The 12,238-nt window shown below is 53.3% G+C and overlaps 3 protein-coding genes and 1 pseudogene across 3 annotated transcripts in view; all 4 read right to left on the bottom strand.

Moving 5' to 3' along the window:
• Positions 1–12,238, bottom strand: part of LOC132075182 (proto-oncogene Mas-like) — a 58,206-nt gene that overhangs the window by 15,682 nt on the left and 30,286 nt on the right. The window lies entirely within an intron of this gene.
• LOC132075198 (uncharacterized) lies at positions 1,235–2,302 on the bottom strand (annotated as a pseudogene).
• Positions 4,305–5,216, bottom strand: LOC132074190 (proto-oncogene Mas-like). Its single transcript, XM_059473795.1, has one exon. It carries the CDS (start codon positions 5,214–5,216, stop codon positions 4,305–4,307), a length of 912 nt encoding a protein of 303 aa, XP_059329778.1.
• On the bottom strand, positions 7,652–9,384 carry LOC132075188 (uncharacterized). The gene is given in 4 exon segments (XM_059475401.1): positions 7,652–8,618; positions 8,620–8,966; positions 8,969–9,276; positions 9,278–9,384. Coding segments are annotated over 4 exon segments (933 nt in total). The 3' UTR covers positions 7,652–8,447.

Genomic DNA, 12,238 nt, shown 5'->3' with positions numbered 1-12,238 from the left:
TCCAAAGCCTGACTCACCACCAACAGCTTTCACTCTCACTTCCCTTTCCAGAAGCAGTGGCACATTGCCTTCCCCTGGATTTAAGGCAGTGGGAAAAGGAGGGACAACTTCCCCCTGAGCAAGAGATGTGGCTGCTGCCCAGGTCTCTCCCAGCAGGAATCAGGAGCTCTTGGCACTGCCAACATCATCCCAACCATTGCAGGCACATGCCTTAGGAAGGGCTCTGGTATGAGACAGGGACCTGCCCTGCTCCCAGACCAGCCAGAGGCTTTAGAATGGGATAAAAGAAGGAAATGAGCCATTTTGGACACTGTTTAACAGAGACAGGCTCAGAAGTGAAGCCTGGATATTGTTTCGTCAACAAATTCAGAGGCTGGAACTTCCACAGTGGAATCAAACAGAAACCATGAATCCAAATCTGACTGAGGGGTGGTTACAGAATGACAAAGATCAGGAGAGGCTGGACTGTGGCTGGAGCTGCTGTGCAGAGTGGCTGTGCAGCTCCTCCTGAGGGTGGCCAGGTTCAGGATGGAGGTGCTCAAGGGCTTCCCTGGACACTGATGCTGGGGAACCAGAGGATGGATGGTCCCATTCTGCAGCAGAGCAGCAGAACCCCCATATTTCTGTGCAATTCAATGGTCCAAGCATCTGGTGTTGGCAATTTCCATATTTCGTGTACTCTCTGGTACAGGCACAAAGGATCAGTGGAGTTCACAATTTACATACAAGGATTTAGTTCTGGAATTCTAGAATGTGATAAATTCCCACAGAAAGGATAAGGGAATGTTGCTGTCCCTCCCCAGCTCTGCAGCCCTACCTGGTGTTCCTTCTCATCAGCCGGGAATGCAGGGCTGGCTCTGCTGGACAGAAGGGGAAGGATGCTCCCTGTGATCCCAACCCTTCTCCTGCCATCCAGAGGCACCAGCCATGCAGGGATTTGGGAAATCACTGCCACCCTGTGCTGGGTGTGTCCCCAGGGATTAAGGTGTCCCATTCTTTGCAGGCAAGAGCTCCCTGGAAACACCATGGAACTCATCTGCTGAGCCAAAGGAGATGGAGTTCATTCCCTGGGGCAGAGTCGATGAGGGTCATTCCATGGGGAATAGAGCTGGGGAACAGCACTGAGCCCAGCTGCACTGCTTGGAGCCATGTGGATGCAGGAGGGAGGAGGAAAGCCATGCTGCAATGTGCTGCTCCCTGCAGAGCATCCCACAAAAATCACCCAAGGCAATGCTCCTGCTCCCTTCTCCTGCAGAAATACACCACCACAGGGAGGGTGTTCCTGTGGATATTTATTCATCAGTTATTCCTGAATAATATAAACAAAAGCTCTCAGCCTCTGGCCCAGGTCCTTCAGCAGATCAGTGGAAGGCATCCACAGGCTCACATCCCCATGTCTCTGGGGGACTCAGTGATGTGGGCTGTTCTTTCTTTCTGCTACTCAAAGACCCTCTGAAGGGAGAACTGGAGGGACCTCACTGTACAATGCCTCCAGTAACTCACCATGGAAAAGGCTCTCCAGGAGCTCCCTGCCCAGAAGTAGATGAAGGGGGTGTTTGAGGCTGCTCTTGGTACAGGTGAGCAGGAAAACAGCCTGGGAGAGCACATTGATGTACCCAAGCTGCTGCAGGAAATGGCAGAAGGTGAGGATGCGATTTGAGAGTGCAGTGAGGTGGAGAACCATGTCACGCCTCTTGGGTTGCTGCTGCTGGGAGCCCCACTTTGCTCTAATGAAATCAATTGTGCCAGAAATGGCCACGGGAGCAACCAAAAGGAACAGGATGATGGTGTACATGGAGATGAGAGGTGCCCTGTAGTGCTCCTGCTCTTGTGAGTGGCACAGGAATGTCACCATGGGAATGACAGTGAGAAGAGCAAAGAAGGCCCAGGACTGGACACTTCCCACCACCAGCCACATTTGCTTGGAAAGGTCCCAGCGGCAGTGCTGGAATATGTTGTACATGTAGAGCACAGTGCCAGCAGGCCTGAGCCAGAACAGCCCCCTGTAGCACAGACCACTGAGAGTTGGAAAGGGAAACGCAGGTACAGCAGGGGCATTACAGGAGAGCAGGACACATCCTCCACCAGGAAGAGGAGGGCAGAGAGGACGGTGAGGAGAAGGAAGAGGAAGTCGGCAACAGGCAGCTTGAAGATGCCAAAGTTATGGGTTTTCAGGCTGGGAACGGGACTGTGCTCTGACTCTTCAGATGAGCAGGGTCACACTGTGTATGGCTACACTGGTGACATCTGTCTCACACAGATCATCTCCTTCGGTGGGTGAGGACACGGTGGTCACTTCCATGGATGGACGCTGGGCAGGCAGTGGGATGTGGCCCCTGGCTGTGGTCAGAGTGGATGGGCAGTGAGTGCTTGGAGAATCCAGGGATGGACCATGTGGCTCCTCAGCAGCTCCCTGCAGTGGGAAGGATTCATTGGGGAGGGATGGGATGTGCAGGGGAACAGGGCAGTGGAAATTGCTGGGAGACAAGGGTAGGAAGCTTGGGAGTTCAGAAGAAGACACAGAAGGGAAGCTCTGGACAGAGGAGGGGGGAGCTGGGGAGGGCACTGCGGTCACCGGGAGAGGGTGTCAGGAACAGAGCAGCTGCTGCAGGAGAGGAAGGTGGGGTAGGGAGGAAGGCAAACATTCCACTGACCTGTTCCCTGTGGGGCAGCAGCAGGCAAAGGGCTCTGTGCAGATCAGCGGCGCTTCCTGGTCCCTCTTGCTCCTTTGGGATCCATGTCCTAAAGCGGCTCCTGCCAGGTCAGGGACATGAAGGAGAAAGTGCCCAGCTCACCAGGAGCTCCCCACTCCCGTCCTTTTGGCTTCACTCTTTGGCCAGTCCTGGTTGCTGTGCAGGGCTTGATGGCGTCAAAGGGGAGTTGGAAATTGCAGCTTTCACTATGTCAGAATGTCACTTTCTTTGAGATATTTATCCTTGCCTTGTTGAGACAGAGGAAGTGGCTTTTGTGAAAAGCTCCAAATGAAATATTTTGCAAAAGGCTCCTCCTGATTAGAAACATTCTTTCCCAAAATGTCCCATTCTCCAACTGTCTTCCCTCTCCTGACTGGTTTCTACCATACCTCATTTCTTTTCCCTGAGGTGTCACAGTCCCTCCATCAGCAGAGGGATGCTGGTGGTGCTGGGGGCACTGGAATGCTGGCAGTGAAGACAGTGCTGGTGAGTCAGTTGAGTGTTTCTCAGCAGCAACTCCAATTATGGGAGGAGCTCTGGGATCATTGCCAAAGCCTCCCCTGGGCCCAAGGAAGCAGAGCTGAGCTCGTCCCTATCCTATCCTATCCTATCCTATCCTATCCTATCCTATCCTATCCTATCCTATCCTATCCTATCCCAATCTCTGCACCCCATTCCCACCCTGCTCTCCATCCTCACCCCATCCTATCACATCCCACAGGTTTCCCAGATGGAGCCGCTCCCCCACTCTGAGCGTGGCCTGTCAGGCTCTGCTCTGCTCTGGCTTTGCCAGCATCCAGACCCCCTGCATCCCCCTCTGACCCTCTCCTGACCCCTCCAGCCTGCTCTGACACCTCAGAACCTCCCTGGGCTGATTTTTTTTCCCCTGACAGCCCCTCCCCTGTTCCACCTGGGATCCCCATCAGTGTCCCTGCTCCTCCTGGCCATAGGGTTCTAGGACCCAGACGGGAGGAGGAAAGCCCAGCTCCAATGTGCTACTCAGTAGAACACAGAATGGTAAATGTGCCTGGAGCCAGTCCAGAAAGATTTGGAGGCCTGCAGGGGTCTTGCGGCAGGTTCTGTAACAAGAAGCAAGAGCACATGGCCAAAGGAAAAGTTCAAGGCAAGGTCACCTTTAATATCTGAGCACTCAGTGAATGCGACCACCAGAGATCCCTCTGAATGATCCTCCATGACAATGAAAGACTTTGAGAGGAAGGTGAATTCATGGAAAAGAGTTCTAGGAAAGTGATGTTTATGTATTCGATAAGAAACACACTTTACTGTCTGTGTGTGGTTATGATGAATAAAACCCATGTTGTAAACTCTTGCCATATACAGAACAAGGGGAGATCTGTGTATGCTATGGTGGTAAAGAATTCAAACTTCCTAATTATTTCCATTGTGTATGAAAGCTTATTTCAGCCCCTTGTGGTATCACTTCCCAGCATCATCTCTACCCAATTGACATGGCATGGCATGGCATGCCATCCCATCCCAACCCATCCCATCCCATCCCATGGCCACTCCCCGTGGGAATAGGTGATCCTAAGTCACTGCCCCATGGTCCTGCATCGGGGCAGTTGGGGTTCAACAGGCTCAGACGCACGTCTAACTGCTCCCTTCTGGCTCCTCCAACACCTTCTGGAGGCAGTCCCTGAGGGACCCCATGGAGCAGCGCCTCCAGCACTTTGTTACTGAGATGTAGATGAAGGGGTTGATGCTGCTGTGCGTGCAGGCAAACAGGAGAACAACCCGGGGGGACACAGTGGTGTAGCCGAGCTGCTGCAGGAAATTCCAGAGACTGAGGGGGACAGTGAGGAGCACAGCCAGGAAGACAATGATGTCAAGGCTCTTGGATTGCTGCTGCTGGGAGCTACCCTTGAAGTGAATGAAGAGGATTGTGCTGGAAATGACCATGGATGGAGCAAAGACGAGGAAGTTGAGGATGTACAGGGAGATGAGAGCCCCGCGGCAGCAGAGCTTGTGTTCCTGTGACTGGCACAGGGAATTCACCGCAGAAATGGCAGCGATGGCAGTGATGGAAAGGGCCCAGAGCGTGGCACTGACCACCACCCATGAGAGGTCCTGGGGAAGGTGGCAGAAGAGCCCAGGTGGGCAGAGCATGGACCTGCCCCTCTCGATGCTGATGGCTGTCAGCCGGTACAGCCCTACGCTGTGGAACATCGGGAAGAGGAGGAAAAGGAAGTGTATGGATGCTGGGGGCATGATTTCAAAACAGAATAAATCTTCCAGCAGGAAAAGCAGAGTGGACGGGACCATGAAGGTGAGGAAGAGGAAGTTGATGATGGCCAGGTCAAGGATGTAGGCAGTGATGGGTTTCATGGTGTCCCTCTGGATGTGGAACCCAAGGAGCCAGAGCACAGCCCCGTTCCCAGCCAGCCCACAGAGGCAGATGAGCTGTGTGAAAATGAGTATGGCCATGCTGGGGACATCTGTCTCACACAGATCATCTCCTTCAGTCGGTGAGATGACAGGGGGGGACACGGTGGTCACCTCCATGGATGGACGCTGGGCAGGCAGTGGGATGTGGCCCCTGGCTGCGGTCAGAGTGGATGGGCAGTCAGTGCTTGGAGAATCCAGGGATGGAGCATGTGGCTCCTGAGCAGCTCCCTGCAGTGGGAAGGATTCAGTGGGGAGGAGTGAGATGTGCAGGGGAAGAGGGCAGTGGAAATGGTGGGGTGGGAGAGGGAGGTGGGAGTGTTGGGCTGGTTAGCAGGGGATGGGGAAGGGAAGTGCAGAGCAGAGAATGGATGATCTGGGGAGGGCTCTGCGGTCACCAGGAGAGGGTGTCAGGAGCAGAGCAGCTGCTGCAGGAGAGGAAGGTGGGGTAGGGAGGAAGGCAAACATTCCACTGACCTGTTCCCTGTGGGGCAGCAGCAGGCAAAGGGCTCTGTGCAGATCAGCGGTGCTTCCTGGTCCCTCTTGCTCCTTTGGGATCCATGTCCTAAAGCGGCTCCTGCCAGGTCAGGGACATGAAGGAGAAAGTGCCCACGTCACCAGGAGCTCTCCACTCCCATCCTTTTGTCTCCTCCCTGTGCCCTGTCCTGGTGTTGCTCCCCAAGGCTTGGTTGAATCACACGGGAGTGAGGAAGTTAAAAATTGTAACTTTACCTGCTTCAGAAATTCATTTCCTCTGAGTTATTTATCATGCGTGTGGTTTTGTGTTTCTTTTTTTTTTTTTTCTTCTGAGGAAGTGGCTTTTCTCAGAAGCTCTAAATGAATTTTTTTGCGATTGGTTCCTCTTTCCCTCCTGATGAGAAACACTTCTTCCCTGCAAAATGTCCCATTCTGCAACTGCCTGCCCTCTCTAAATAAGTTTCTACCATTCCTCCTTTGTCTTCCCTGAGGAGTTACTGTCCCTCCAGCAGCAGAGGGATGCTGGTGGTGCTGGTTGCACCATAATGCTGCCAGTGCTGGCAGTGCTGCTGAGGCAGCTGGGTGCTTCTCAGAAACAACTCCTGTTCCAGGAAGGGCTCGGAGATCATTGCAAAAACGTGCTCTGGGCTGAGGACGCACATTTGAGCTGCTTCCTCCTCCTATCCCGATCCCATCCTCATCCCCATCCCCATCCCCATCCCCATCCCCATCCCCATCCCCATCCCCATCCCCATCACCATCCCCATCCCCATCCCTACCCCACTCTCCATCCACACTCCATCCTGTCACATCCCACAGGTTTCTCAGATGGAGCTGTTCCCCGCACTCTGAGTGTCGCCTGTCAGGCTCTGCTCTCCTCCAGTGGGCAGATTTCGGATTGTTTGCATCCAGACCCCCTCCAACCCGCTCCAAGCCTCTCCTTACGCCTCCAAAACTGCCTGCAACACCCCACATTGTCCCCAGGGTTTCCTTTTCCACCCAACAGCCCTGATCCTGCCCTGCTCCAATAGGGAGCCCCAGCAGTGTCCCTGCTCCTTCTGGCCATAGGGTTCCAGGAGTCAGGAGGGAGTAGGAAAGCCCAGCTCCAAGGTGCTCCTCAGAATCACGCAGGATGATAAATGTGCCTGGAGCCAATGCTGAAACTGATAAGGAGGCTTGCAGTGGTTTTGAGGTAAGTTCTGTAACAAGAAGCAAGAGCATGTGGCCAAAGGAAAAGTTAAAGGCAAGGTCACCTTTAATATCTCAGCACTCAGTGAATATGACCACCAGAGACCCCTCTGAATGATCCTCCAGGATCGGGAGAGTACTTAGAGAAGGACGTTGATACCTGCAAAGGGGTCCTAGGAAAGTGATGTTTATGTATTAGATGAGAAAGACACTGTAATGGCTCTGCGTGGTTATGATGGATAAAACCCCTGTTGTGAAGTCTCACCACACAAAGATCAGAGAGAGATCCTTCTGTGCAGATATGGAATTTCTGCTTCCAAATGGTTCTCCTTGTGTTAGAGAGTTTATTTCAGCTGATTCCATGTCAAGATACAGAGGGGATGCACAGGGCAGAGGAGGGGGGAGCTGGGAGGGCACTGCAGTCACCGGGAGATGGTGTCAGGAACAGAGCAGCTGCTGCAGGAGAGGAAGGTGGGGTAGGGAGGAAGGCAAACATTCCACTGACCTATTCCCTGTGGGGCAGCAGCAGGCAAAGGGCTCTGTGCAGATTAGCGGCGCTTCCTGGTCCCTCTTGCTCCTTTGGGATCCCTGTCCTAAAGCGGCTCCTGCCAGGTCAGGGACATGAAGGAGAAAGTGCCCAGATCACCAGGAGCTCCCCATTCAGCCGGCTCCTCTCCGTGCCATGACCTGCTGCTGTTTCATAAGTCTCAGTGCCTGGGTCATTCTGGTTTTACAACTTCGGCTTGCTTGGAGTTCCACAGCCTCTGAGTTATTGATCTTGATTGTTTTCATTTTCCCCTAAAAATCAAGTGGTCTTTTTGTTTTTTGTGAGAAACGACGCCTCACTTAAAATTTTTAGAAATTTATTAAAATACAGCAAGAGACCAAATAAGTATAATGAAAAGCACTTAATGCTCACTCGCAGCCAGAGGCACAGCCAGAGGCACACTGCCCAAAATAGTAACAGGTTTTGTACCCTCTTTGTAATCCATCCCCCGCATTCAGACATATTCCGCTTTTCCAACACAGCTCTTCCTCCCTCCCGCCTTCCCGAAGCTTGTGCAGCGCTTCGGACTTCTGCTCTCCACCATGGTCAGAGATCAGCATTGCAACTTTTGACATGAACATAGTACTTGTATTAGAAGAACTGCAAAGCTTAAAGAGAAACTAAAAAAAAAAAAAAAGACAGAAGGGGAAGGATGCTCCATGTGATCCCAGCCCCTCTCCTGCCATCCAGAGGCACCAGCCATGCAGGGATTTGGGAAATCACTGCCATCCCATTCTGAGTGTGTCCCCAGGGAATAAATGTGTTACAGTGCAGGCAAGAGCTCCCTGAAAACACCATGCTGAGCCAAAGGAGATGGAGTTCATTCCCTGGGGCCGAGTCGATGAGGGTCATTGCATGGGGAATAGAGCTGGGGAACAGCACTGAGCCCAGCTGCACTGCTTGGAGCCATGTGGATGCAGGAGGGAGGAGGAAAGCCATGCTTCAATGTGCTCCCTGCAGAGCATCCCACAAAAATCACCCAAGGCAATGCTCCTGCTCCCTTCTCCTGCAGAAATACACCACCACAGCAAGGCTTATCCCGTGGATATTTATTCATCAGGAATTCCTGGTTAATATCAAGGAAACCCTTAGCCTCTGGCCGAGGTCCTTTAGCAGAGTAGTGGAAGGCATCCACAGGCTCACATCCCCATGTCTCTGGGGGACTCAGTGATGTGGGCTGTTCTTTCTTTCTGCTCCTCAAAGGCCCTCTGGAGGGAAAGCTGGAGTGACCTCACTGTACAATGCCTCCAGTAACTCACCATGGAAAAGGCTCTCCAGGAGCTCCCTGCCCAGAAGTAGATGAAGGGGGTGTTTGAGGCTGCTCTTGGTACAGGTGAGCAGGAAAACAGCCTGGGAGAGCACATTGATGTACCCAAGCTGCTGCAGGAAATGGCAGAAGGTGAGGATGCGATTTGAGAGTGCAGTGAGGTGGAGAACCATGTCACGCCTCTTGGGTTGCTGCTGCTGCTGCTGGGAACCCAACTTGGCCTTCATGAAATCAATTGTGCCAGAAATGGCAATGGGTGCAGCCAAGAGGAACAGGATGATGGTGTACATGGAGATGAGAGGTGCCCTGTAGTGCCCCTGCTCTTGTGAGTGACAGAAGAATATCATGGAGGGAATGACAGTGAAGAGAGCAAAGAAGGCCCAGGACTGACACTTCCCATCACCAGCCACATTTGCTTGGAAAGGTCCCAGCGGCAGCGCTGGAATATCTGGTATATGTGGAGCACAGTGCCAGCAGGCCTGAGCCAGAACAGCCCCCAGCAGTAGGAGACCACTGAGAGCTGGAAAGGGAAACGCAGGTACAGCAGGGGCATTACAGGAGAGCAGGACACGTCCTCCAGCAGGAAGAGGAGGGTGGAGGGGACTGTGAGGAGAAGGAAGAGGAAGTCGGCAACAGGCAGCTTGAAGATGCCAGAGTTATGGGTTTTCAGACTGGGAATGAGGCTGTGCTCTGGCTCCTCAGATGAGCAGGGTCACACTGTGTATGGCCACACTGGTCACATCTGTCTCACACAGATCATCTCCTTCAGTGGGTGAGGCAGGAGATGGGGACACGGTGGTCACCTCCATGGATGGACGCTGGGCAGGCAGTGGGATGTGGCCCCTGGCTGTGGTCAGAGTGGATGGGCAGTGAGTGCTTGGAGAATCCAGGGATGGACCATGTGGCTCCTCAGCAGCTCCCTGCAGTGGGAAGGATTCAGTGGGGAGGAGGGAGATGGGAGGATTGGGCAGTTCAGCAGGGGATGTGGAAGGGAAGCTCAAGGCAGAGGAGGGGGGCAGCTGGGCAGGGCCCTGCAGTCACCGGGAGAGGGTGTCAGGAACAGAGCAGCTGCTGCAGGAGAGGAAGGTGGGGTAGGGAGGAAGGCAAACATTCCACTGACCTGTTCCCTGTGGGGCAGCAGCAGGCAAAGGGCTCTGTGCAGATCAGCGGCGCTTCCTGGTCCCTCTTGCTCCTTTGGGATCCATGTCCTAAAGCGGCTCCTGCCAGGTCAGGGACATGAAGGAGAAAGTGCCCAGGTCACCAGGAGCTCCCCATTCTCATCCTGCTGGCTCCTCTCTGTACTCTGTCCTGGTGCTGCTCCCCAAGGCTCAGTGGGGTCACAGGGCAGGTGGAAGTTGTTTTACAAATTCAGCAACGTCAGAGCTCCACTGCCTCTGAGTTATTTATCTTGAATTTTTTTTCTTTGCCACAAAGGAAGTGACTTTTATCACAAGTCCACCAGAAGAATTCTACAAATGGCTCCTCGGTTTCTTCTATTTAGAAACATTTCTTCCCTGCAGAATGTCACGTACTCTAACTGCCTTCTCTCTACCATTCCTTGTTTCTCTTCCCTGAGGTCTCATTTTCTCTCCAGCAGCAGAGGGATGCTGGTAGTGCTGGTGGCACTGGAATGCTGCTGGCAGTGCTGGCAGTGCTGGTGAAGCATCTGACTGCTTCTCAGAAACTGCTCCCATTTTGGGAAGAGCTCCAGAATCGCTGCCAATACCTCCCCTGCGCCCAAGGAAGCAAAACAGAGAGAAGAATTCCCATTTTTGTCATGCTACCCCAGTCTCACACAGCCCAAGGAAAGGACAGCACTCAGTTGCTTGCAGCCAGGCTATCAGCACTTGGAGCCCACCCTGATTACTGCCAATCCCCTTGATGATGCAATGAAAACTGTCAGGGACCAGAGTGCTGTGAACTCCCAGCCAGCCCTGAGGAGGAGCTGCTCCTGCTCCTCCTCAGTCCTGGGAACACTTGGGGTTGTTTTTGTGGTTGTCTGATCCCAGACTGTCCATCTGCCAGCAGGGACACATTCCACTATCCCAGATTGCCTCAAACACACTCCAGCCTGGCCTTGGACATTTCCAGGGATGCAGGGACAGCCACAGCCTCACAGGGCAGCCTGTGCCAGAGCCTTCAGCACTCTCACAGGGAAGGATTTCTTCCCAATATCCATTCAGAACTCACCCTCTATCAGTGAGAAGCCATTCCCCCTTGTTCTGTCACTCCATGCCCTTGTCCAAAATGCCACTCCAACTGTCCTGGAGCCCCATCAGCTCCTGGATCATGAAGTGTTTGCACTTGAAAGGATTGGGCTGGTGAGGGGATGTGAGATTCCATAGCTGGGGACACAAACACAGGTTCAGCAGGAAGAGAGGTGACAGTTCTGGTCCCAGGGCCAGCAGTTTCCAGGAGGAGAATCCCAGATCCCTGAGGCACATGTCAGCCTGGGTAGGAGTCATCTCACCTCAGTTTTCTAGGAAAACTTTGGAATTTACTGTAGGCTGCTGTCTGACTGCAAAGGGAGTGTAGAGGATGACAAAGATGAAACCTGCAACTTTATAAGATTAAAGCCAAGAGAGCAGCATGGATTTGCCTCTTCTCAGAAGACATCCTAAATCATCCCTTTGCTCTGTGCCAGTGCTCCAGCTCACACAGAGAATTGGTTAATATATGGGTCCTCTGGCAAACTGTGTGGTGAAGATGAAGTACAGGAGAAATTGTGGAACACACATGGGAAAACTAGATTTTAATCAGAAAGGAAAGTTTAACAGGGCATTTTATAGTGCAGGGTCCTAAGGATCCACCTCAGCAATGAGTGGAGGCAAGTCCAGGCTGTTGAAGAGACAAGATTTTGGAATTGGGGTTGTTTTAAAAATGAAAGATGCAGCTGAGATGGAGCCCAAGTGCTCTGGGCACAGGTGTGGTTGCTGAGGCTCTCTCCCGTTGCTCATTTCCCGGGCACAGTGAAGAGCAGCTGAGGAGCAGAGCCCTGAGCCCGTGGCAGGCTCTGAGGCAGCTGCCTGTGTGTGAGAGCCCTGGAGAACACGAGGCAGCACGGAGAGCAGGGGCTGTGGCAGGAGCTGGGACAGAGCCCGCGCCGGACGCTGCTCGGGCTCAGCCCGCGGGCTGCGCTCCCCTTTCCCAAGGGACCATTCCAGGGAACCTCCTGCAGATCCCGGCCCAGGGACAGCAGCTGGAGCCTGGCAGCTGAGGGCAGTGCACTGCGGGCAAGTTCTCCAGGCTGCCAGAGGAAACCAGGTCAGACTCTTCTCTTCCACCTTCACCAGGGCCCCCTCATTGGGTGGAACCTGGTTATGGATTTTGGAGGCAGAACTGAGGTCTGTAGGGAATTAAGAGCTATAAACACTGGGGGGAAAAGGGATGGAATATTGAAAGGAGTGTCCTGCTGAAGGAATCCAGCATCTCAGTGATATCAACTGACACCTGAGAGTCCAGGTCAGATCCATCCCAAAGACATTTATTCTCTGATATCTCCATGGGCAATCCTCTCCTTCTTCAATTGTTTTCCTGCTCCAGCGCTGTCCTGGCCACAGCCAGGAAGGAGGTATCTCCCTGGATGTTGTGCCAGGCACACAGGACCAGGCTCCCACATCCTCCTTGCCATCTGTCCTGTCCCTCACCCCTCCCTGTGCTGCT

This window comes from Ammospiza nelsoni, chromosome 6 (genome assembly GCF_027579445.1).
Source record: "Ammospiza nelsoni isolate bAmmNel1 chromosome 6, bAmmNel1.pri, whole genome shotgun sequence".
In the NCBI taxonomy this organism is placed as follows: Eukaryota; Metazoa; Chordata; class Aves; order Passeriformes; family Passerellidae; genus Ammospiza; species Ammospiza nelsoni.
This window is presented reverse-complemented; position numbering and strand designations above follow the sequence as displayed.

What these genes read in the sequence shown, in the direction of transcription:
- LOC132074190 (XM_059473795.1), bottom strand. Translation starts at nt 5,216, where the DNA reads ATGGAGGTGACCACCGTGTCCCCCCCTGTCATCTCACCGACTGAAGGA.